This window comes from Nuphar pumila, chromosome 5, assembly GCF_984573655.1.
Source record: "Nuphar pumila chromosome 5, dmNupPumi1.hap1.1, whole genome shotgun sequence".
Classification (NCBI taxonomy): domain Eukaryota; kingdom Viridiplantae; phylum Streptophyta; class Magnoliopsida; order Nymphaeales; family Nymphaeaceae; genus Nuphar; species Nuphar pumila.
Window position 1 is genome coordinate 103,839,807 of NC_143253.1, and position 27,273 is coordinate 103,867,079.

The 27,273-nt window shown below is 36.2% G+C and overlaps 1 protein-coding gene across 1 annotated transcript in view; it reads left to right on the forward strand.

Moving 5' to 3' along the window:
- The first annotated feature begins 10,516 nt into the window (after positions 1-10,516).
- The window catches only part of LOC149837987 (sterol 3-beta-glucosyltransferase UGT80B1-like), a 52,532-nt gene continuing 35,775 nt past the window's right edge, over positions 10,517-27,273 (forward strand). The window contains exons 1-5 of the mRNA XM_090006304.1: positions 10,517-11,001; positions 12,247-12,401; positions 13,176-13,415; positions 15,633-15,744; positions 15,858-16,028. Coding sequence (XP_089862430.1) covers positions 10,833-11,001; positions 12,247-12,401; positions 13,176-13,415; positions 15,633-15,744; positions 15,858-16,028 — 847 coding nt within the window. The 5' untranslated portion in view covers positions 10,517-10,832. The remainder of the gene's footprint in view (positions 11,002-12,246; positions 12,402-13,175; positions 13,416-15,632; positions 15,745-15,857; positions 16,029-27,273) is intronic.

A 27,273-nucleotide genomic window follows, 5' to 3' on the forward strand; every position in this document is an offset into this window, starting at 1 on the left:
TCTCTTATTAGTGGCAAGCACAGCAATATTTTGAAATTGAATATCTGCTGGTTCAAGAATTATCATTGAGCACCTCTGTTTCAGGCATGAGCAGATCCTTCCTTTTCCTGAATACATCAACCCGCGTGAAGTGGCCATGATCATCCCAGCAAGTATAAGCAATCAGCCGATGATCTGCTGAATGTGCCAATTGAATATCCGGAGTTCGATCCTCTGTTGGAACCCATGGCTTGATTTTAGTTAGAATATTATGGATTTTTTTCCAATTAGCATGAATCTGTGATTTTTTAGGATTTGGGGTATTAATTTGGGTTTTTTCAAATGACATGAATATGCATGTAATTAGGGTTTTAGGGTCGTTTGTGCTATTTTATTTTCAATTATTATTAAGCATGATTCCATTAACAAATGCATAACTTTGGTTATCAAACTCTTAAATCTTTGAATTTTGTTAGGATTTAAGTTTTTTATTTTGGTTTTTCAAATGACATAAATATTTAATTTGGAGTTTTGATTTTCTTTAATTAGCATATTTATGAATGATGTTTGTTAGGATTTAGGGTTTTGATTTTGTGTTTTTAGAATGATATAAATGTTTTGTTTATGGTTTTAGGGTTTTTTTTGTATTTTTTAATTACCATTAATCATGAATCAATGTGTGATTTAATTTTGGTTAGAATATTAAGGTTTTTTAATTAATTAACATAAATGCATAGTTTTTTATGTTTTTAAGAATAAGGGTTTTGATTTGTTTTTCTTAGAATAACATAATATTTAGTTGTGGTTTTAAAGTTTTTTTTTTTGTGTGTTTTTAATTACCATTAGGCATGAACCATGAATATTGCTTGATTTGATTTTGGTTAGAATATTAGGGTTTTTTGATCAATTAGCATAAATGCATAACTTATGATGTTTGTAGTCATTAGAGTTTTGATTTGATTTTCTTAGAATAACATAAATGTTTAATTTATGGTTTTAGGATTTTTTTTGTATTTTTTCTAATTATTAGGCATGAATCCATGAATATTGTGTTATTTGATTTCAGTTAGAATATTAGGGTTTTTTTTTTATCAATTGAAATAAATGCATAATTTACGATGTTTGTAGAAATTAGGCTTATGATTTTGTTTTTCTAGAAAAACATAAACATTTAATTATGTTGTTAAGGTTTTTGTGTTTTTTTTAATTACCATTATGCATGAATCCATGAATATTGTCTGATTTGTTTTTGGTTAGAATATTATGGTTTTTTATCAATTAGCATAAATGGATAATCTCTTATGTTTGTAGAAATTAGGATTTTGATTTAGTTTTTTTAGAATGACATAAATGCTTATTTATGATTTTAAGATTTTTTGTATTTTTTTTCTAATTATCATTAATCATGAATCCATAAATATTGCTTAATTTTATTTTGGTTAGAATACGAGGGTTTTTTTACAGGTTAGAGTTTTGATTTTTTTTTTCAATGTCATTAATTATTATAGTTTGTTAGTATTTACTTTTTTTACTTTGAGTTTATGCCCACCCTAATTTAGATTACCCAGCCTAATTTAGTTTACTTGCTCCGATCGATAGGTAGGAGATTTCACTATGTGCAGTCTCAAATTTTACAGATATACATAGCAGCTGACAGAGCATGATCTGTTCTCATTTCATTCATATCATCACCATGATGTACTGCCAATTGATTCCTATCATCCTTATCTACTATTTTTTCAAATAAGATGATTTACAAATCTTGGAAGATTTGAATGAGCTGTGGCTGGATTTGCCTTGACTGTCATTGCTGTAATCCTTATTAGCAATCCCACGATTGATGCCATCTTTGGTTGTTGCCTTCTTGGCATTTTTCTTCTCTCTTTCATTGACTTGTGGATCCGGATTTGCTTCTGATCCAATACACTTGATAACTCCCACGGCTCATTTATAGCTTCTTTTGGTTCTTGGAATTGGTAGGAATGCAAACTACCATGGGACTGAGAATCAAGTTAGGGAAATTCCAATGGTCATGTTGGTCAGTGTTACTAAGTTTGCATGAAAAAATTGGGTCCACTAGAATCCGAATGGTTCCAACTAATAACTGACATCTTTGTACCTTTTTTTTTGTGTGTGAAAGGGAGGAAGTGTGATTGGGGGGAATGAAGGGGAGACAGAGGAGATGATGGATTTCTGTGGCAAGCACAACATAACAGCCCATGTGGAGGTTATCAACATGGACTACATTAACACTGCTATATATGGATCGGCTGTCCATATCCGATGTCAAGTACCGATTTGTTATCGGTACCTGGCAAACTCCTTGTCCAGTTAGAGATTGCCAGGTGGCATTTCAACAGAGCAATGGCGTGTCCTTGCAATGTTATTTCTTATTCCTTATTGGTGGTCATAATCTTTTGCTTCTTTTTTTTTTAGTTTTTAGGTGATATATGTGTTTTGCATTTACTTATGGGACAAACCAGCGATAGGATGCTATCCGTTTTAAGATTTTGTGAGTTTGTTGTATGCTTACTGACAAAAGTTAAAAACAGCAAAATATCGTTTTTCAAAAAACTCGCAAGAATTTGAAAAAAATTCATAGATCTTGCATTTTTTTCCACAAAATCTCGGCAATAAAAAATAACTAAAACAATATAAAAAAATTATAAGAAAATATTAACAAACATTATTTAAAAATAAACACATGGTTTTTTCATGATAAATAGCCATTTAAAACTTAAATATCGCATTTAAATTATGGTATTTATGTTTTTTTTATAAATCTTGCGATATTTTAAAAATCCCATTTGAAACTTTCGGGCAATTTCTCGTGATATTATCATGAGATTTTCATAAATGTTGCCATATTTGTCACTGAGGTTGTATGTGCTATGAGTTCCTTGATGTAGTGGGTACAAACAAGTATGGGCTGAATCATGGATTGATATTAGAATCTGAATTTTATGTGGCAGGTCCGAATCCAAATTTGTATCCCATGCTAACTATATCTGATGTAGTGGAGTTCAATTTGGCTTTTAATGTTACATAGTTTTTGTTTTGGTCAGTCAAGTTTTTCACTTTGTTTTACTTTATATAATACCTCTTCGCCTTCTCTAAGTGTTGTAATGGGCTTCACCTTGAGATCCTGGTGTACTAAGTGATACAGAATGTCTTGGCTATGGCTATGTCAAGAATGAAGGACAAGGATACTTTTCATTGCCCAATTTGATATGATCAACCTACATGAGAACGAAATTCATCATCTGACTCGTGATGGGATCGATCTTCCGCTGAATCCCCGTCGTCCAACCAATGGTTGGGATTACTCCACATTCTCACCTGGATGTAGACTAATCCTAGCCCTCCAAATGCACCAGTTGGATAGCTAAGATCAACAAAGGTCCTCTCACACATGATGTCAGAGGATACGATCCTTGCATACTGTGTCCAACAGGCTTATGAGGTTGGAGTCCGGATCGGGTGCAATATGATTGCACAAATATTTGTACATTGAATTGCCCTCCATCAGGCCTTGAGCCCCACAACTGACAGGCCCTGTCAAGATGGAGGGTGATCAGGTGCTTAATGCACAAATATTTGTGCAATCATATTGCACCTGATTTTTTCACATGAGGTTGGGTGGGGTCCAAGGCTTACTTGGACAGAGGCTAGGTCTGGCTATTTTGTACATAAGCTTCATGGGACTAATTTGATTTCTCATTTGGTTTCATTTGATAGGATGCTGCATCAACCATGGATTACATCATAGATACTGTCTCGGCCGTTCATCCTCTGGCCCCACTAATTGGTCTATTGAAGAACAATGGGAAGCTTGTCATGGTGGGACTACCAGAGAAGCCACTAGACCTGCCAGTGTTCTCTCTGCTCTTTGGTATGTTATGACAAGAATTACATATAACTAGTCACAAGAATTCTTTAGCATTCAAGGCTGTCACTTAGTTGTGTATACTAACATGGAATACTTTAGATTACCACCATGACTAGGGTTAGGATTCAGGTTGAGTATACTAGCGGCCTGTTTATTTCGTTATCATAGAAGGGAACACCCTTTTATTGGAAGCCATGCCAATTTCTTGCATGGCCTTTTCATGAGAGTTCCTTCTTCATATGATAAGTGGTGTGAAGGACTTTTCATGTGAAAAGAGGAAGGTGGTGGAAAAAAACGAGGTCTTGATTGTGCCAGCATGTCACTTTTTCACCATGATGCTTGGATGTTTGTTTCACAACAGTAGAAAAGGGAGGAAAAAGATGTCAACTCAGTATTTTCTTATGAAAAAATAACTGAATGAAACAATCAGACCCCATTCCCATCAGCATGTCACTTTTTCATCACCATGATGCTTGGATGTTTGTTTCACCATAGTAGAAAAATGAGGAAAAGGATGTCAACTCAGTATTTTCCCATGAAAAATTGACTGCGTGAAACAAACTGGCTCTAGGTGTGACGCTAGCTGCCTTCATTGGTGTTTCCTATGAAAGATTGTGGGACCCACCAAATAAATTTTACGGGCCGTCATTTCAGTATCTGTGAGAAAGAGCCCCCTTTCGTATGAAATAGGGCCTCTTTCTCATGTTTTGGGATGAAACAAATGCTCTCCAAGGGAATCTTGTTATGCAGTGGCATGTAACTAAACAAACTGTCCAGTATTTTAGAGCATGTAGGGACGTAAACGGTTCGGATTTGTGTTAGATGTAGTCAATAGACTCAATCCCAAATACGATTAATCAGATATTGGTTAATCGGACTTGGATTTGGATGAGAAAAAGATAATACCAAATCCGAAAAAATACATGAAATCAGAACCGGATATCCATCGGATTCGAATCCATGGAATCTTTATACTGAATCCGAATCTGCAGATTACTAATAGGATTCAGATTCAGGTTGGATAATCCGTTGACACCCCTAGATCTGCAGATGACAAGCCTTTGAGATTAGCACTGTTTGACAATTCCTTTGCCGATTAATTATTGACATTGTCAAGTACCGTTTGGTGCGTCCCACGGATGTGGAAACATCGTCCGCCACTGTTCCGTGTCCCCCACAAGAACGGACATTAATATAAAATAAAATTCTCTTTTTTTATGGTGCGTTGACGCAGCAGGACAGCGAATCCTGAAACGTCAGCACACAGTACAGGACAGGACGTGGTGTCCTGCTATTCAAACACCCCCTTACGCGACAGCCATCTTGGTACCGTGTAGGAAATCCATTGCCCACATCACTGAGATGATCAGATGGGCTTTGCTTATTTGTGGTATATGAATGCACTCTTGAAGGTACAATACATGTAGCAAAACCCATGAGTGCATCTTTTTTCGCCACAGAGACCAGTTGGTTTTAATCAGCTTGAATATAATATGACTACATTTAGTTTTTCATTGTTTTTTATGAATTATGCCTACCAAATGTGATCTGTATACCGGCTCCACGTGGTTGGTAGGAGCTGTCAATGCATGTCTCCTTGTGGTTGGACGTTGCAGGTTCAAACAATTTGCTTGCCTATAAAAAAAAAAAAATGAAATCTGCACAGTTTGATTTAATAAAACAACATCCATTAACATGGGAATATTTTAATGTTTAAATTTTAAAAAGTTTTTAAAATAATCTAAAAACCAGTTGCCCACGTTACAATAAAAAACCAAATTTGTTACCAAGGGGGGAAAGGGGGTCCCCTTGTCTGGCAGGAGCACTGAGTGTACGTCACCTTGCGTTGGGACATTGTAAGTTCGAATCCAATGGTATGGTTGTATAACTGGGAAGGGTCTGCCAAACCCCAGCTTGCTTATAAAAAAACACCAAATTTGTCGTCAAAGGGTTCAATCCAAAGCTTGTTTTATAATAAACAAAAGAACGGCAGGCACGTCTCCAGCTCAGATTAAAGCAAAAAGCACGTGCTGTATAACTTTCTTAAATTGTTTGTTAATCTGCACTGGTTGACCTAATCATACACACACTAGAGAGGCTTATATGTTTAACTGAAAATATGTGAACCAAGAATTTTATGGTTTTTTTTGTGTTTTCTCAAAGTTCATATTATTTGATATCAATTAATGATAATGATCATCGCCAATATGCTATCAATAAATTATACATGATTACTATAATGGCAATAATAATTATCGTTGTCAATATGCTGTCAATAAATTATAAATCATCAACATATTGGTATGATAATTATCATCGTCCATAAGCTATTATTTGTAATCTATTGACGATAATAATTATTATTGTCAATATGTTGTCGATAGATTACAAATAATCAACATATTGACGATACAAATTATCATCTAAATATGTTGAATATTTTTACTTTATTAATAATTATTATCATCGATATACTGATTATTTATAATCTATTGACGACTATAATTACCGTTGTCCATATGTAAACTGTATGAACTGAGATTTTTATAGTTTTTTTATTTTTATTTTTTCTAAAATTTTACTGTATGGATGTGATCCAGATACATGGTTTTATAGAAACGAACTCTTTGATCATTCGATTACAATGTATACGAAGAATACTTTAAAGCTTGAAAATCAACAACTCAGAATTTTTGTAATCATGGGATAGGATCTAGATGCATGGTTTTATAGAAACCAACTATTGTATCATCTGATTACAATGTATAGGAAGAAACTTTTAAGGCTTAAAAATCAACGGCTCAAAAATTTTATAAACATGCAAACATAAAAAGTCACATTTCTTGATCTGATTACGATGATCCAATAGTCGATTATGAGCAAATGGACCATGTTGAATGCATTTGCAAGTTAGATTTGCAAAACCAATGATTTGGACCATCGTTAGTGTTAATCTAAAACTAACGATAATTATCATCATTATTAATCTAAAATTAATGATAATTATCATCATTAATATGTTGATTAACTAGCTTAATATAAATCTGACGATAATTATCATCGTCAATATATATAAAACTGATGATAAGTGTTATCATTAATATTAATATAAAATCAATGATAATTATCATCATCAATATGTGGATTAACTAGTTTAATCTAAAATTGATGATACTTATCGTTGTTAATATATTTAAAATCGATAATAATTATCATCATCATTATTAATAAAAAACTGACGATAATTATTATCATTTATATGAATTTAATACAACAATAATTATTGTCACCCTTAATAAAGAACTGACGATAAATATCGTTGTTGATGTTAAATTTTTTTTTCCCTAAATCTTTTCGCGGGAGGGCTCCCTTCTTTTCATTCTCTTCCTTTTTTTTTTCTTAAATTTCGTTCTTCCCACTTCTTTCTTCCTTTTTTCTTTCTTCTTTTCCCTCTTTTCTTTTTTATGTTCGCTCTCCTCCGATGCATACTCACCATTGAATGATCCTTTACCAAAGTAAAACAATAGGCTGCCCAAGGAAACCATCCACTTCAACAGATGCTACTAAGAGCACTGAGTCATCTTCATGGAGTTCCCCAGAAAACTCAAAGCCCTCTGAGGACGAGATAATCGCCACCTACATCAAAACCCTAGTTGTCGTCTTTAGAAGGTATCATCTTTTCATTCTTCTTACCCTCTTCCTTTTTTAGTTTCTTTGATTTCTTGCCCTGAATAATAGACTTTTTTTTTGTTCTTATTTTTTGTATGAATCTTGGGGTCAGTTAGCGAGGAAGAGAAGAAGAAAAAAATCTACTCGGTGTGTAAGACAACATTTACTAGATTTATTAATTTTTTTCCATAAAGTTTGGAGTTATGAGCAAAAATGCCATGGTAAGTTTTTTTTTAAATGCTAGCACACTTGCATAAAGAGCATTAGAGTTTTATAGTTTATGAGAAAAGAGATAAAAACATCTTTACAGTGTTATATCCATGCATTCTTTGTAGAATATTTTGTTTATATTGTATCATTCTTGTAAATAGGGTATTATATTGTCGTCACTTGTTATTTTGACAAATTTATCTATTGCTTAATATTAAAGTTTCTCTTTCATGTGTTTCTAGGAGTCCTTGCACCATTACTAGGAATAACTAGAGATCATAAACCATTATCTTAAAGTAGGTGAACACATTTTGCCTATTGAGAAAAAAGAGAAACTCAAATCACTCGGCGCTCATAAGTTTTTGCTTCAAATTTCTTTACTTTTAGCATCATTCTTTTTATTGATAAAAATTCGCACGATTCTATATACATTTCCTTTTAATTGAGTGATTTTTCATCAAACTATGTGAAAGTTTTATGTAAATTCGTACGATTTCATGCGATTTTTTTTTAATAATTTTTCATCAAACAATGCTGAAGCTTTATGTAAATTTATACGATTACATGCGGTTTTCCTTCTAATTGAGTGGATTTTTATCGAACTATGCAAAAATTTTATGCAAATTTGTACAATTCCATGCACTTTTCCTTCTAATTGAGTGAATTTTCATCAAACTATGCAGAATTTCTATGTAAATTTGCATGATTCTATGCTATTTTTTTTCTAATTTTGTGAATTTTCATCAAATTATGCGAAAGTTCTATGCAAATTTGCATGAAATATAACCGACGATAAATATTGCCGCCTTTAATTATTATTATCGATGACATTCTAGAGCCGACTGTTTTATACCGACTATATCATATCATCGAATTTATTTTTAGATATACGATAATATATAAATATCATAAAAAATAGTAATATAAATGACGCTAAAGGGCCAACGATGCAGGTGATAATATTTATCATTGTTTATGCTATTGGCTACCATAAATCATATATGGACGATGATAAATATGTCTACAATAACCTGTTTTCTTAGCATACTAATGCAATCTACATGATTGATTTTATTAAAACTATCTTTCAGATCATCCGATTATGATGCATAAGCATTATCTTTTAAGGCTTGGAAATCAACAGCTCAAATTACGATGCTAGAATGCCTTGCTTTGGCACGAGCAAAGGACAAGAAGAACATAATGCTCCTTCCCTTTCTTATATGCAAGTGCAAGGAGCTGACGCTAGTGAAAATGGAACCCAGGCTCTCTCCCACAACGTCAAACCCCTTAGACTAAATGTTGGTTCGATGTCGTCAGTCACAAGATGAAAGCAGGCTACCCTGTCATAACATGCTCTATACTTTTTGGGGTTGTTGGGAACAAGAAAAAAGACTAACAAAAAAGGTAGATGGGTGTCACTTGAAGACACAAATAGGTACGGACTACTGGTCAATAGTGGTGTCAATGGGTCGGGTTTGGTTCAGACTCAGGTGAAACCAGACCCAAACTTGATTTGAGATGATTGTGTCCGGTCTAGATTCGAGTCTAATTGGACCCACTATAAGAGAAACCATACTCGGATCCTGTAATAATTACATAAATCAGATCCGGACCATACCCGGTAAAATAATATTTTTTAGTATTTTTACATTGAAAAATTGTGGATCTTAATTGGAACTTGGGTCGTGCCCAAGTCTGGTATAAAATTTTACAAACCATATCCGGATCCATATATTAATCGGACTGTTCAGGTCTGATCCAGATTCTAGTCGAGTCTTCTTATTTATCACCAACCTTATTGGGTGTGGTACAGGTCGGGTCCGGTCAAACTAGAACCATTGACACCCCTACCAGTCACGCCATGCTTTAAAGAGCGAAGAGAAGTTGGATCCTTCTGTCATCTCCCCTTTAAAAAATGCATGGAAAGCGGTGGCTATCCGCCAAATACATTTACAGTATTTATTCTTTATTCTTTGGAATATGGATTCAAAGAGCACTATAGTCATTTTATTTTTTCGACAAGGTAAAGCTTAATTCAGTAGTGATTTGAAAGATAAATCCTGAAATGTACTGCTGCCACGTGAAAAGATCCAAATTTTTGCTCAATAAAGCATCTTAATTATTTTCTTTTCGATACCAAAATTTTCCGTTACTTTATAAAATGGCAGTGAGGCTTGTTCTTTGGGTGTTTCTCTCTCACTCTCTCTCTTCCTCTAAACATTTTCTGTTTCCTATTGAGGAAGGAACGGTAGTTACTTTTCTTTATTTTTTTGTTAAGTTTTCGTGTTTTCATGAATTTGATGGAGCATTTTTACACTTTTTTTTGGCAATTACTGCTTGATTTTAGTTGAATATTCTTTCTTCCATTCCGAGGCGATACGTTACGTATCCGAACTGTTTGATTGAGGTTCACGAAAAAAACAAATAGTCGTTGATACTTAGATGCTCTCTTGGAAGGGAAAAAACAGTTTTTCTCGATCTCTCGAGGTACATTTTTCACTGCGTTTCATTTTGTAGAATTCTTCTACATTTTTTGGATGGTTTTCGTGGCATTTTTCGTGCCGTCTGGATCTTCGAAATGTTATTTTTTTTTTTGGTGTTTTAGTGGAAAAATTTCAACGATTAAATTTCTTTAGTAAAAGATATTGGCTTTAACTTGGATAGATTTTTTTACCGTATTTTGATGAATTATTAGCTTTTCCGGTATTTCATTTATTATTTTACATCTGTTTTTTTTTCTCCATTTTTGTGTGGATACTTTGGTTCGAAACTCGCCCAGTGACGTTTTGACTTGTAGGTAGAGGGAACGGCGGGAGAAGCAATAAAGTTTAGAAACAAGAATTAGGGTTAGGGTCTCAAATTTCTCCCTAGACCGAGGCCTCAATCTTCGCAATGTCGTGAAGATTTGATCTGTTGAAGAGTGGGTTTTCGATGAGAAGCAATTGTTTTCTCTTCCAATCGGCAGGGATTCAAAGTCATTTGGAATAATTCAGCTGCAGAAACGAGTTCTGGAAGTAGGAATTGAAGCGTTCCGACGGATGCGGAAGGCGGGGGAGTTTCTGTGCAAGGGAGAGGAAATGGAATGGCTGCATTGAGTGAAGAATCGAGTGAGCTAGGTGATGGTCGCTCCAAAATTGGGGGTGGTTTTGTATCCGATCGAGAGTCGGCGCGATCCTTTGGAATGTCTGGCGACCGGTCGCTCGGCTCTTCAAATGAGCTGAATTCATCTAGACGACGCTCATCACCGGGAAGTAAGTTGTTGCTCATTGCGTATGCGTTTCGTAGCTTTGTCGTTCTTTCTTTAAACTTTCTGTAGCAAGTCATTTTTTCTATGCTTGTCTCTACTGAGAGCCTGAGTTGAGAAGATAATGAGCAAATTACAGAGTTTGAATGATCATTTTATTTCTTTAAAGAATTAACCAAGGAAAAACAGAGGATCAAGAAAGGGTAAACAATTTAAAACCAGAAAAATCAAATTGTCATGAAAGGAAAGATGATAAGTTTTTTTCAATAATGAAGAGAAAACACATTACATCTTCAAAATAATACATTTGACTGAACAGGGAATTTCTTTGTGTTTGTTAAGAATTTGAAAGTGGATTTTCCTTTTTGTTTGTGATAAAATGGGATCCAAATCCCACTTCGTTTTGGTTGGTTATTTTCATGACAAATTTGTTTTTTCTGATCATCAATCTTTACATGCATCTTTCTGAACCTTTCATTGTTAAGAATACTACTGTTTAATGTTTTCAAAAAACAAGCTAGTCACAGGACAGAGTTAATTCTTGGTGTGAAGAAACTGATTCTCGTTTTAGGCCTAATCCTTTGCCAGTCGGGCACCAATATCTTGCCGTGGCCAGCTTAACGTGCTTGTCCCAGTTGCTCTTCTCATAGAACCAGCTTCACCCCTTTTTGGTGTCCATCAATACCCTATCTTTCTTTTATTATGTGTATGAGGTATCATCATAAAATGCCATTCTCTATGAGCCATCAGCTTCAAGTTGCAACCTGCTCTCAGTACTTGATGCAATTCAAGTAAATGTCCATAGTGTTTGTTATTATGCTTGAATTATTTGGTTTCCTTTTCATTTTTAAATTTTCAGTATCTATTGCATTTAATTCGGTAACGCCGATTAATACTGAGCAACATGTTTTGTTTGTTGTATGGTGATATTGAACTTTTGAATTCAAAGAGTAAACCCATCGTCAGTATACAGGGGGTGAAGAGCAAGGAAACTTTTTTTCCCCTTTTGGGCTAAGCTAAGAGGAAAACCAAACGCTACTGGTAGAACCCTTGAGGTCCCCCCGTCCATCGGGGAGTACACCCAGCTTTGACCTTGCGGCAAGGGACACCCCACATGGGTTCCAAACTGTGGTCATCCCATGTATGGTGACAAATCATGGTCACCCTGCCAGTAACCCAGAGCCCTTGTGGGATGTAGTGATATTTATGGAAATTACAGTATAACATTAATTTTGATATTATTCTTTTCCAGGTTTGAAGCACTGTGAAACTCCTCCAATGAGCTATAGTGCTTTCAAGAAACTACTTAATGAAGGTCGTGACTTTGCTCTATACCGGTCTAAGACAGAGAGGAGGGAAAGTCAAAAGCTTGAATTGAGATTGGACAGACTACTAGAACGTGAAAAGGTAGGCATAAGAGTTTCTTGTGTAGGTATATGTATTCTTACCTCTCTCTCTCTCTGCCCATGCACATGTGTGTGTGAGGTTAACTGGCATTAGGCTTGAAGAAGAAAAACCAAGAGCTAGATTAGGGATTCCAATATAAACATCTTATGCCATTTTCAGGCATTCTTGTATGTCTTCTGATTATTGACAACAGTGACAATATTTTTTCAGTATAAGCAATATAGTTTTCCTCATGCACTAGTCTAGTCTCTGAAATGCATTTCTTTTGCTTTCTTTTCCTGTTGCTGAAGCTTTAAATATTCAAAGGCATTGTCATGCTGGTTTATGGTTTCAGGTAGTGACATACTGGTTGATGGCTCTGTACCAAGCCCAAAACTTCAAACTGCAATATATGTTCATATTGATACCATAAAAACTTCAAACTGTTTGTGATGATGCTTTTGTATTAGCTTTTCTACTTAGTAATTGATAAACTGTTGGCTGTTAAAGGGTAACAATTTTGGCTAGTCTTTCAGTGACTATTAACAAAATCACGAATAAGTTGTCTACATGTATATGTGCATGCATGTGTGCATTTATGATGGTCTTGTATCAAACCAAAAACCTCTGATGATGTCATATCAAACAAAAGCTTCAAACTGCACAGTCAACAATTTCAGCTGGTCTTTCAATGACTGCCTAACAAGTCACGAATAAAGTATAAGTGTGACTGTGTGTGTGTGTGTGCGTGCGTGCTTGCATTGCTAGCTAAATCCTGCCTATTGTGGTTATCAGAAGAAGATAATTGAGCTTGTCAAAGTTCAGAAGGATGGAACAGTGGAGGTTGATGTTACCAAAAATGAATCTGTGGCATCTGAATTACTACAGTTCGACACTGTTGATGTCACGGCCATTGATGTTGGAGAGAAAGCAATTGAATTCTGTAAGTCAATTCCACCACTGAGGATTGCAATGCTTGTTGTTGGAACCAGAGGAGATGTGCAGCCTTTTGTTGCTATTGCAAAGCGCCTTCAGGTCCATTAACCTTGCTTGATTTCCTGACCTTTTTTGTATGCCTATGGAATATTTGTGATAATAACCTCATGATCAATCTGTTTTTCGAAGTTCATTCACTTTTAATGCTTCCATGTTGTGTATAAATTATCTGCATTTGATTAAATTTCCATTATTTTCTTTGAGTTGGTCGCATTGATGCAGATAACACAACATTCCTGCTTTCACAACTTGCTTGAAATAGTGAATCAGTCCGGAGCTGAATTCACATGTGTTATGCTTTAAGAGGATTTTCTTCTTATAAAGACAAAAGATTTCATTTACTGTGAAGTCTGAATTCTAATAAGCATGTAAACTTAGAAATGGACCTGTGCCAAAATGCCACTGTAAGAAAATCAAGGACAATAAGTGTTGAATGTCAAGAATCGTCACACTTCTATTTGTTAAACCATGTGCAGTATAAGAGGCAAGAAGCAAGGCATCACTCTTTTTATAGGGCCCCTTGACTTGGTCTCCAAGTAATCCTAGCCTAAACATGTCCATGGGATCCAGGTTGCACGGTCTTCCACAAGCTCTTGGTGTTCCTATGGTGTATAGATAACCAATGCATGTCTAGCTCCCCTATTTTAGCTCTTGCAAAAAATATGGTGCATGTTCTTTGGCTTTTCCAAGATCCATGGCCTTGGCCTCCAAGAAAGCTCACTGCTTATAGGTCATGGGACTGGATCCAGGTCCATGATCCATGACACTATCCAGATCCACGTTCCAACAGTAAGTACCTCTGAGTCCTAAACTAAAAACATCCATGTTGCATTGTTGTATAGGTAAAAAGAAAAGAGATATGTTGCAGTATGTGCCAGTTATCTCACTTTTAGGAAAAAATATCGTTACATATTTTATTGAGGATCCATCCCCATGTCAAGATGGTGTCTAGTTATCAACTATGATATGAAAGATCATATTCTGTCATATTGTATCATATCCTAAAAGAATTGTGATGTGATAATTAAGAAATTAACAAAAGAAGGGTACTCAGAAAAACTTAAGAATTTTTTTTTTACCACAGAAAAAGAGGAAAAAGTACATTGCAAACAAAATTAATTATAGAACATGGCTAATCTGTATTGAGCATTGAACAATAAATAACACATGAAAACACCACTATGCCTAGTAGTAGCAATAAATAATAAAACTACTAAATTTGTTCCCTACCTTACACAGTTTGCAGGATGGACAACATTATGTTTGCACTCTGCAGTATGCAAATCCATGAAGTTTCCTATCTCTTCCCTTCAACTTGTTGGTCTACTTCCTTAGAGCACCATTGTTAAGAGAGTCTTCCAATTGTTTCCTATAAACACTACTATGTCCACTACTAGCAAAAAATAATAATAGTACTAAATTTGTCTCCTACCTTACACCGTTTGGGTGATGCACATGTAACATCATGTCCACAGTATGCAAATCCATGAAGTTTCCCATCTCTTCCCTTCAACTTGTAGGTCTACTTCCTTAGAACACCACTTTAGAGAAAGAAAGGCTTCCAATTGTTTCCTACAAACGCAAGGTGATTTTGAAATATCTTGTTTGATTTGAGGTGAAGTTGAGAAACTCATGTCTTGTGCAATCTGGAAATGGGGAATGGTGAATAATGTTAATGCAGTCATATTTGTGGAAAACAAAATCCACCTATGAAGAATCCGTGAGAAACTGATTCTGACAATATCGGAGAAGGGGCTATACTACCATGTAGTGCTAAACAGGCCAATGTTATATGATACAAACCAGAATAGGTGTGACATAATCCTTTTTCTGATGGAGTTATTTCGTATTTATTTTACTAATGGAGCAATTCATTTGATCAAGCTATTAAATCCCAAAATGGATTGGAAGGAATCCTCATTTTTGCAAGGTGCTAAAAAGAATCCTTATTTTGGTATAATGTTAGAAATAAATCCTTGTTTGTGTCTATGGCCCTACAATCTAATGCAGGACATTTACCTATGTTGCTGATATCAACCCTCACTGATGATTTGATGGTGTACATTAAGCATTTGTTCTTTTCAAATAGCAGATACAAAATTCATTATTAGATCAATGACTAACACAGATATTTCATCGTATTTATTTTCTCAAAGAAGTAACTGTTTCATCCATACCTTTATATGCTTATAATTTCATTTGATGTATTCATTTTTTATGATTTGTAAAAGAAGTTCCCAAATGATCTTACTGCAGGAGTTTGGCCATCATGTTAGATTAGCAACTCATGCTAACTTCAGAACCTTTGTGAAATCAGCTGACATTGACTTTTACCCCTTGGGTGGTGATGCACGAATTCTGGCAGGATGTAAGTGGTCTCATGTACATTGATTCTTTGTGCATGGTTTTCACATTGATGTGGCTGGTATGATTTTTCATATACTATCTGATTCAATAGGTGCTAATGTTAAATATTTTCAGATATAGCAAGAAATAAGGGCTTTTTGCCATCTGGGCCCGCAGATATATCCCTTCAACGGAAGCAAATTAGAGCTATTGTAGATTCACTCCTTCCAGCATGCACAGAGCCTGATCTTGATTCCGGTGCTCCTTTTAGAGCTCAAGTGATCATTGCAAATCCTCCTGCTTATGGTGAGTGTTCCCAGTTCAGCTTCATCCTGCAAAATTGGCTTGATAATCAATATTGCCAGATTACAGTTATCCTTTCATTGCTTTTTGTTCCAAAACCAAAGGAATAAACATCATTGAAGACAAGTAGCACAAAAAATTAGGGCAGATGATGCCAAGTCACTGGATGATAAGGGAATTGGAGAATTAGATAAAGAGACCGGTTACAGTTTGAAGCAGAGTTACCGGAAGCTTCTTAGATAAGTGGGAAGCCCGCTTCCCGGAAACTCGCTTTGGAAGCGCAATTCTCCTAGCTTCCGAAACTTGATGAGAATCTCGATTCTCCCACACTTCTCCTATGCTTTCCACACACTTCATCTATTCTTCTTATATGTTCTCTCACTCTACTTTTTCATGTTTTTTATGTGTTTACTCTCATACTTCTCACTCACTTCCATGTGCTTTCTCTAAATTGGCAGTCATCATTTTTAGATTTTGTTAAAAATTTAATTCTTATACTAAAAAATCATGAAATTTAAGAATAATCACTTTTATTTTAGTTTTTATTTGAGTTCCATTTTGATTCTCATTCAATTCTTATATTGTTCTTTTTTATTCCTCGCTTCCCACTTCCTATACATTTTAAAATGCATTGCTTTTCGCTTTCGCTTCCCGTATCGTTTCCTGTTTCCGCTTCTTAGTTTGGCAACCTTGATTTGAAGTCCACATGATTGTGCTCCTATCCAATTAAGACCAACATAATGCAAACCACGAAAGCATGCATGATCAGATGTCACAAACATGAAGATAAATAGCTTCATTGTGGCCTGTTTCCTTGAAAAATATTAGAAGCTTATTCCAACCCTTCAATCCACCAATCTTTGCCACAATTTCCATGCCTTCAACCATATAGATGAGTTGGTAGACCAATCATCTCAGAATTCCCCCATGCCTTAGCGGGTTTTGTCAAGTTAATGTTTGCAATAATCAAAACATGCAAAGAGATCACACTTTTTCCATTATTTTTGAATAAATAATCCACTGCCTAACAAAATCCTTTTTTTTGCAAGTTGATCAAAGTTGGCTTCCTCTTCCTACTGTCAATTGATCAGGTTTTACTAAAATGGATCCACTAAGCTAATTGGGTTGGGCATGCAGTGCCCAAGATCAGCCCCTGGTTTGGGTACTTCTGAGCCAGACCTGCAATATGGTATACAATTAAGTCTGTCCCCATATGTGCAGATCTTTTTAAGGTTTGTACTCAATTAAGCTGGTTATGATAGTTAGTCATCTATGTCAAATACACATGGAATAGATACTAACATGACAAGGACATGCGAAGTACAACATGAGAAATTTGTCCTAAGATGGTGGACAAGGCCATGCATTATATATATATATATAATTGTTCATTGTCTACATTCCAATTTATTAATCTGAAGAAATAACGTATATATAATATCATCTTAAGTGCAAATTCTATGCCATTATGATTAGTAACCATTAAAAATAATCCCAAGTTAAAAATTGAAATAAATATAAAGAAGTAATTACAAAATAAAGGATCAAGATCATATAAAGAACAAATAATGAACTTAGGTTTGACCATGTCCAGGAAATGTTACGGCATATGCACTGTTATGTTGAGATAGAACAAAGAAGTGATCAGGTACCTCAACAGAGCAACGACATGCTTCTCCCTAGAGTTACTGGAAGCTTCTTAGGTTGGTGGGAAGCACACTTCCCGAAAACTCGCTTCGGAAGCGTGATACTCCTCGCTTCCAAAACTTCATGGGAATCTCGATTCCCCCACGTTTCTTCTATGCTTCCCACACACATGGTCTATGCTTGCTATATGCTTTTCTCACGTTTTTTTTCATGTTTTTCATGTATTTTTTTTCACGCTTCCATTCACTTCTCATATACTTTCGCTAAATTGGTAACTTTCATTGTTAGATTTTAACAAACATTTAACTTTTACTGAAAATTCATAAAATATATGAATGATCAATTTGATTTTAGTTTTTATTTGTTTCTTGTTCGATTCCTATTCAGTTACCATATTGCTTCATATTTTATTCATATTTCGCTTTCAAATTGATACTTCGCTTCCTGCTTCCTATAAATTTTAAAATGCCGCACTTCTTGTTAAAATATAGCTTGCGTATGGATCTGGATCCAGATCCATACGCATGGTATGTTAATAAAACACATGCTGTATATTTCTCATTAATGGCATCCTTGTAATATCTCTGATATTACAAGGATAGTTGTATATCTGCTTTATATATATAATGGTTAGGGCTTGGAGGTCGTGCAATTTGAGTGCCGCCCCAACCATTGTGTTCTCTCTCTCTCTGTTTCCTGTAGATGCTGTACCAGATATTAAATTTGATATGGTATCAAAGCCTTAGCCATCCTGTGCGTGAAGAAGCTCTGAAATAGCAGATCGTGAACAACGTGCCTGAAGAAGCCCTGAAATAGCAAATCGTGAACAACGCCAACAGCGTGCGTGAAGAAGCTCTGAAATAGCAGATCGTGAACAACACCCTCAGCGTGCGTGAAGAAGCTCTGAAATAGCAGATCGTGAACAACACCCACCTCCTTTTAGCGTGAACAACATGTTCATCGAGAACAGCGTGAACAGCAGATCGTGAACAGCAGCACTGCGTGGCCATCCTGTGCGTGAAGAAGTTCTGAATCAGCAGATCGAGAACAACAACCTTTAAAATCTCATCCTCTGAAATCTCCCCTTCTAAAAGTTGGTACCTTTCTTTTCCTTTCAGCGTGAACAGCGTGTTTATCGACTGTGTTCATCGAGAACATCGTGAACAACAGATCGTGAACAACAGCTCATCGACTGTGTTCATCCCAAGTTCCTTCTTTTCTGTTACTCTATCGTCTGTGTTGGTTCCATTTTTTTTCTTTCCTAAACATCACCGACTGCTGTTCTCCTTTTTTATTTCAAACCAGTTTTTGATTCCACAAGTTTCCTTTCCTTTCTTTCATTGCTGTTTTAGTGTTCTTTGTGCAACACTTTTGGTCGTACAGGTATATGCCTTATTACAGTTTTATTGATTGATTAAGTGATCTCAAATCTGTTTATTTCTTTTCATTCATCTTGTTTGCTTATTCATTATTCCACTGATATGGATTACTCTTCGTCTTTGTCATCCGGTCCCTCTGCCAATTTCTTGAGTCAGCTCGTTACAGAAAAACTTACTCATTCTAATTTTTTGACCTGGAAAAGGCAAATCCTTCATTTTATACAGAGTCAGGATCTCGATGAACATTTGGATGGTTTAGTTCCTATACCACCACGGCTTATTTTGCAGGAAACCAAGGATGAGAAGGGTGACACAATTACCATTTCCATTAAGAATCCAGAGTATACAACTTGGAGGAAGCAGGATCAGTCTTTGGTTGCTTATATTACGTCAACACTCTCTCAAGAAGTGTTGGTTACTCTTTCAGATGATTGCACTGCGGCGGATCTGTGGAGTAAGCTGTCACAAACTTACTCTCAAATATCAGAATCCCGAGTTAGGTTCTTAAAAAATGAATTTCAAAGTTTGAAGAAAGGCTCCATGACAATCATGGAATACATAGGCCGCTTGAAGAGTATTACTGATCAATTGGCTGTTGTTGGAAGTGCTATTGCAGATAAAGATAAAGTTCAACAACTTCTCAATGGATTGGGTCCTGATTTTGACATGTTTACCACAACTTTATCATGCCTTCCTCACTTGCTCACTTTTGACGACCTCCAAGCGAAACTTCTCTAGCATGAGATGATTATGAAAGGAAATGAATCAGCTCGTCCTCATTCAGTTTTGGCCATGGACACTTCTGTAGGTTTTGGACGATGGAATGACGGGCATCAAGGAGGCAGAGGCCGCAGACGTTTTGGGCAGGGAGGACGTGGTATCTTGCCTACACCTAATATTTCAGGGTTTTTTAATACAAGGAATCAGAGGAGAGTGCCCACTTGTTTCTTATGTAACAAAAGAGGACATGTGAAAGCTGATTGTTGGTTCAATCTACAGAATAGAGGAAAAATAAACAAAATTGAAAATAAATCAGCTACTGCTGTGGACACAAAAGTGCCATCCACAGATGTGCAACAACTTTTGTTATCAGCATTGTCACAGATGACGATCAAGCAAAATGAACAAGGCGAATGGTATGTTGATTCAGGTGCCGCCACACATGTTACGGGTAATGCGGGTAAGTTATCTCACTTATTGCCTTACTTTGAAAAAGGTAGTATAGTTACGGGAGATGGAACTTATCACTCCATTAGTCATACTGGCAATGCACATATCCCTATGTCAAAATCCTCACTTCACTTGTCCAATGTCCTTCTTGCTCCTAATATTAAAAAGAACATTGTTTCTGTAGCTAAACTTGTTGACGATATGAATTTTTCCGTCGAATTTACTCCCTCTTTTGTTTATGTTAAGGATCTACAAACGAAGGAGACGTTCGCTAAGGGGGAGCGACAAGGAAACATGTACGTCTTCAAGGAGATTCCTTCAGTGTCTTCGTCTTTAGTCCCAGTCCTCCAGTTGAAGTCGTCCAAGCATTCTTCAGTGTCTTCTCCTTCAGAGTCTTTGTTTTTTTCTTCATTGGAAGTTTTTAATTCATCTCATTGTAATAAGCCAGATATTTGGCATAGTCGTTTGGGACATTGTAGTCGAGGTTTCGTTGAAAATCTTGTATCTGATGGTCTCCTTCCAGAGTCTAGTTTATGTTCATTTTCTGATAATAATAATAAATGTTCTTCATGCGAACTCTGCAAAAGTCATGTTCTTCCTTTTCATATTATAAATAAAAGAGCTTCAAGGCCATTTGAGATTATTTGTTCTGATGTTTGGGGACCCATACCTATTGCCTCTCTTTCTGGCAGTCGTTACTATGTTATCTTTATTGATTCCTATTCCCGTTATACTTGGATATATTTCTTAAAACACAAGCATGAAGTTTTTCAAATATTTCGGGAATTCCATTTGATGGTCAAAACAAAGTTTGCTTGTGATATTGTGCATTTACAATGTGATGGTGGATGAGAGTATTCATCGAATGAGTTTATTGCCTTTTTTCGGGATAAAGGAATAAGTCGACAGGTTTCTTGCCCTCATACTTCTCAACAAAATGGTGTTGCAGAGAGGAAACACAGGCATATTGTCGAGAGCGCGATAAGCATGTTACATGATAGCAATGTGCCCGTTCTCTGGACAGAAGTTTTTCACACATCTGTTCATATCATAAATCGTCTTCCTATGGCATTTTTGGATCGGAAATCTCCCTATTATACTTTATTCGGGCAACATCCCTCTTACGATGAGCTACGTGTTTTTGGTTGTATATGTTATGTACATGTTGATTCATCTCTGCGAAATAAGTTTCAGGACAAGGCTGTCAAGTGCAGATTTGTTGGGTATGCAGATGAATACAAAGGTTATCGATGCTATGACCCTACTACAAAACGTATTAGGACCTCCAAAAATGTTGTTTTTGACGAACAAAATTTTCAGGTTAATGACTCTGCAGCGTTGCCATCTCGAGAATTAGAAGTATATGATCCATGGATGAGCGCAGATCTTTTTGCTAATACAGGAGAAACATGTCAGACAAATTGTCCTTCCTTCAGCTTGAGTAGGGAATTGAATGACTCACAAATGCATGTTGAATTATCTCCAGTTGAGTCTCCAGTTGAGCCACCCCCAGTAGAACGCTTCTCTGGACAAATATATACTAGACGGGACAAAAATACAGAGCCGAGGAATGTGGAAAGCATCGCCAATGATTTGGCTCAAAGGCCGTCACGCATTAACCATCCTATTCAACGATGGGTGAGTTATGAGACCTTCTCCCTTGATTTCCAGTTGTTTATGTCTCAGCTCACAAAACAGGATGAACCCACTTGTTTTAATCAAACTTTTCAATCCCGTCATTAGACTGAAGCTATGAATGAAGAAATGGAAGCTCTTCATGAATGCTAGACTTGGGAAATAGTCCCTTGGCCAGAAGGAAAGAATGTAGTTAACTCAAAATGGGTTTATAAAACAAAGTATAAGCCTGAAGGAAGTATTGACAGATATAAGGCGCGACTTGTTGCTCGAGGATTTACACAACAATATGGTGAAGACTACGATGAAGCTTTTAGTCCGGTAGTCAAAATGGGTACTATTCGTGTCATCATATCCCTAGCAGTCGATCAAGGTTGGAGCCTTAGCCAGATGGATGTTAAAAATGCATTTTTGCATGAAATTTTAAAGGAAAAAGTGTATATGGAGCAACCTTCTGGTTATGCCGAGAAGGATCCTACTGCCTGGGTGTGCAAACTAAGGAAATCTCTGTATGGGTTGAAACAGGCGTCCCGTTCCTGGTTTGAAAGTTTCTCTATGCAAATTTAGAGTTATGGTTTTAGAAGATGCTCTCTGGATCACTCACTCTTTATTTACCAAAAGGCAGACATTGTTATACTTCTTATATATGTTGATGACATTGTGATCACTGGGAGTTCAGATAATCATGTGCAAGACGTGAATCAGTTTTTAATGAAAACTTTCAAGACGAAAGATTTAGGGGAGTTGAGGTACTTTCTTGGTGTGGAAGTTGACAAACAATAAGACACATTGACACTCATGCAACAAAAGTACACTCTTGATCTTCTGGAAAGAGCTGGGATGACGAATTGCAAACCAGTCAGTACTCCTAGTGTATTACATCAAAGGCTGAGCTTTGAAGATGGTCATCTTTGTGTCAACCCTACAATGTATAGAAGTCTCGTGGGAATGTTACAGTACTTGACCTTTACCGGACCTGATATAGTTTATGCTGTCAATCAGGTATCCCAGTTTATGCATGCTCCAATGGAGGGTCATATGGAAGCTGTGAAGCGCATTCTACGCTATTTAAAAGGAACTATAGGAGACAGACTTGTTTATTGCAAGAACGATAATCTGCATAGAGGACATGAACTCATCACTTATACAGACGCAGATTGGGTAGAGGATTCAGATGAGAGACGATCTGTCTCTGGATATTGTGTATATATTGGACACAATTTAGTGTCCTGGAGCAGCAAAAAACAAAAGGCAGTGGCACGATCGAGTACAGAGGCTGAATACAGATTGATGGCTGCAGGCACGGCAGAAACCACGTGGATTAGACACTTATTGAGTGATCTTGGGGAGACAATTATTCAATCTTTTCTTCTATGTGACAATCAAAGCGCAATAAACATTGCATGTAATCCTATCCAGCATAGCAGAACGAAGCACATTGAGATTGATCAACATTTCATACGGCAGAAAGTTGAGATGAAGGAGATAGAACTACGTCATGCTCGAACAAAAAATCAAGTGGCAGACTTGTTTACCAAAGGGTTAACAGGACATCAATTTTGGCTATTAAAGAGCAAGTTGTACATGATCCAAAATCACGTACAACTTGAGGGAGGGTGTTAAAATATAGCTTGCGTATGGATCTGGATCCAGATCCATACGCATGGTATGTTAATAAAACACATGCTGTATATTTCTTATTAATGGCATCCTTGTAATATCTCTGATATTACAAGGATAGTTGTATATCTGCTTTATATATATAATGGTTAGGGCTTGGAGGTCGTGCGATTTGAGTGCCACCCCAGCCATTGTGTTCTCTCTCTCTCTGTTTCCTGTAGATGCTGTACCAGATATCAAATCTGATACTTCTCACTTCCACTTCCCGTATCGTTTCCCCCTTTCGCTTCATAGTTTGGCAACCTTGCTTCTCCCACCTGAGTAAAATATTGACAGAGCAAATAGAATTGAAAGAACCATGTTACTTCATTGACTGATCAGCAGAGACATTGACCTTCATATTGATACCCTATTCTGCCAACAACAAATGATCCTGGCTTGTAACTGAAATGAAATGGGGATCTTCGAAACACGAGCTTTGATTAACAAGAGCAAGTGTCAAGAATGACACTAAAGCATAACCCTTAAAAAGGGTATAATTGGAAACAAAATAAAAATAAAAATGTATTCTTTATTGATATGAAAAACCAATTGCTTAAGAAGCATTGGAGTAAAATACAAGAGGGGCTGCACCCCTTTATATACACAGCTGAAAGAGGACTCAATAGAGCTGTTGGGCACAGTCCAACAGCTCTATTAAGAGCTGTTGGACTGTGTCAGTCCAACAGCTCTATTGCTAGTCAAGTTTGGACAGGACTTGACTAGCAACAGTCATTCTAGTTCAAACTGAACTAGATGACATAAAGACAAAAAATAAAAAATAAAGGAAAAAAATTACAGAAAAGAAAGAAATGAAAAATGTATATATATATAGAATATAATATTATTATATATACATATATGTACAGTTTTACATTTTAACACTCCCCCTCAAACTTACGGTACAATGAGCGAAAGTTTGTCTAAGAGAAAGTGAAATCGGGGAGCAGCGAGAGGCTTTGTAAAGAAGTCTGCTAACTGATATTCTGAAGTGACATATGGCAGATCAATTATCCCGTGTAGATATTCCTCTCTGACGTAGTGACAATCCATTTCGATGTGTTTGGTGCGTTCGTGGAATGTTCTGTTACTGGCAATGTAGATCGCACTTTTGTTGTCACAACACATTTGTGAAGCCTTTGTTGCTTCAACTCCCATGTCAGCAAGCAGTCGTCGGAGCCAAACTACTTCCATGGTCGTGGTTGCCATGGCTCTGTATTCAGCTTCGGTGGATGAGAGAGATACCTTCTGCTGCTTTTTACACCTCCACGAGATTAATGATTCCCCTAAAAAGACACAAAAGCCAGTGGTTGAGTGTCTGTTATTGGGATCACCTCCCCAATCAGCATCAGTATATGCAATTAAATCAAGAGAAGAGGAGGAAGATAAGAAAAGTCCTCGTGAAAGAGAGGACTTGATGTATCTGATAATACGCATGACTGCTCCCATATGAACAGAAGTAGGAGCATGTTGAAATTGACTTGCTGTATGAACAACATGTGCTATATCTGGTCTGGTAATGGATAGATAGGAAAGTGCCCCGACAAGCTGTCTGTAAGGAGTAGGGTCTGCAAGAAGTTCTCCATCATCAATCTTCATTTTAACATTAATAACTTCTGGAGTGTCGACTTTCTTATCATCAGTAATACCAGACCTGAAAACAATATCAAAAGCAAATTTAGTCTGAGATAATAAATATCCTCTAGGAGAATAAGCAACTTCAATGCCTAAAAAATATCTCAACAAGCCCAAATCAGTCATTTCAAAATGAGATTTAAGAAGTGTTTTGATTGTTTCAACTCCCTGTTTATCGCTTCCGGTGATGATCATATCATCCACATAGAGAAGAAGCACAATGATCCCTGCATCAGAATTCTTAATAAACAAAGCAGTGTCAGTTAAACAGAATTGAAAACCAATATCAATCATAACACGACTAAACCTATCATACCAAGCTTTTGGTGCTTGTTTAAGTCCATAAAGAGCTTTTTCTAAGCGGAGGACTTTACCCTTAGGAATACTTAGACCAGGAGGGGGTTCCATATATACTTCTTCAACTAGCTTTCCATTTAAAAAAGCATTTTTGACATCCATTTGAAAAATAGACCATTTTTTGATAGAAGCTAAGGCAATTAAGGTTCGGACAGTAGTCATACGAGCCACCGGAGCAAAGGTTTCTTCATAATCAATCCCATATTCTTGGGCATAACCTTTGGCTACTAAACGGGCTTTATATCTTTCAAGAGTACCATCACTCTTGGTTTTAATTTTATAAACCCATCGACATCCTATAGTTTTCTTCCCTGGAGGAAGATCTTGAATATTCCATGTAGAAGCCTTTTCAAGTGCATCTAATTCAACTTTCATGGCTTCTATCCATTTGATATCATTTTTTGCTTGAAAATATGTGGATGGTTCTTCATATGAGTGAATTAATGCAATAACTGCCCTATATGTGGGTGAGAAAGACTCGTATGATACAAACTTTTCTGGAGGCCTCGAGATTCGGGATGCTTGTCTAGTTGGAATGTTAGAATATTTCTCAAGTGCACATGGAGTATTAGACTCTTGTCGCCTGGAATATTGAATACTAGTATCTCTATGAACTTCATTTTCAACATTAAGATCAATAATTCTTGGATCATCATCAAAGTTACAATCAAGGTCATATTCATCAGATGTTGATGTTAGATCTAGCAAAAAGGAGTACTCAGTGACGTCTTTTAATTTTCTAAAATCAAAGAAGCTCTCCTTTTCAAGAAAGGAAACATTTCTAGACACATATAGTTTATTATTTTTGAAGTCAAAACATCTATAACCTTTCTGGTTTTCAGCATATCCTAAAAAGGCACAGGGAATCGCACGAGGGGAAAGTTTATCATTTTTGTCAGTAAATATGAAACATTTGCACCCAAATATTCTTAATCTAGAGTAGTCTGGAGAAATGTTCATAAGTTTTTCAATGAGAGTGATATTTTGTAACGAAGAAGATGACATCCTATTAATGAGATAGGTGGCAGTTAAGGCAGCTTCTGCCCAAAAGTCTTTAGGGACTTGATTTGCTATTAATAAAGTTCTAGTGGTTTCTATAATATGGCGATGTTTTTGTTCTGCCAGTCCATTTTGTTGAGGTGTATAAGGACAAGATCTTTGATGTGTGATGCCATGCAATTTAAGATAATTTTGAAAATCTGTGGATAAAAACTCTCCCCCTGAATCTGTGCGAAAAATAGTAATATCATTTTGAAATTTGTTTTTAACCATATTATGAAAAGTTTGAAAGTATGAAAATACTTCAGACTTATGTTTGAGAAAGTACATCCACGTATGTCGGGAGAAATCATCGACAAAAATAACATAGTAAACAAATCCTCCTTTAGAAATTACTGGTGCAGGACCCCAAACATCCGAGTGTATTAATTCAAGTGGTCTTGAAGAGAAAAAGGTTTTGTTCTGAAATGGTAATCTTTTCATTTTGCCGAGAATACAATCTTTACAATCAAATGATTCAGAGTTACAAAATTTCCCTAGATTTGGAAAATGTTGGATTTTGGCTATATGTGGGTGACCAAGTCTCTTATGCCACAGTTCCAACTCTATTTTTTGAATATTATAACAAAAAGCTTTCTTCGGCATTTCCAAAAAATCCATGTAATAGAGTCCTCCTTCTCTATGGCCTTTCCCAATCAGCTTGCCTGACTGGCGATCCTGTACCCAACAACCATGAGAAGAAAAAGAAATATTACACCCATAATCAG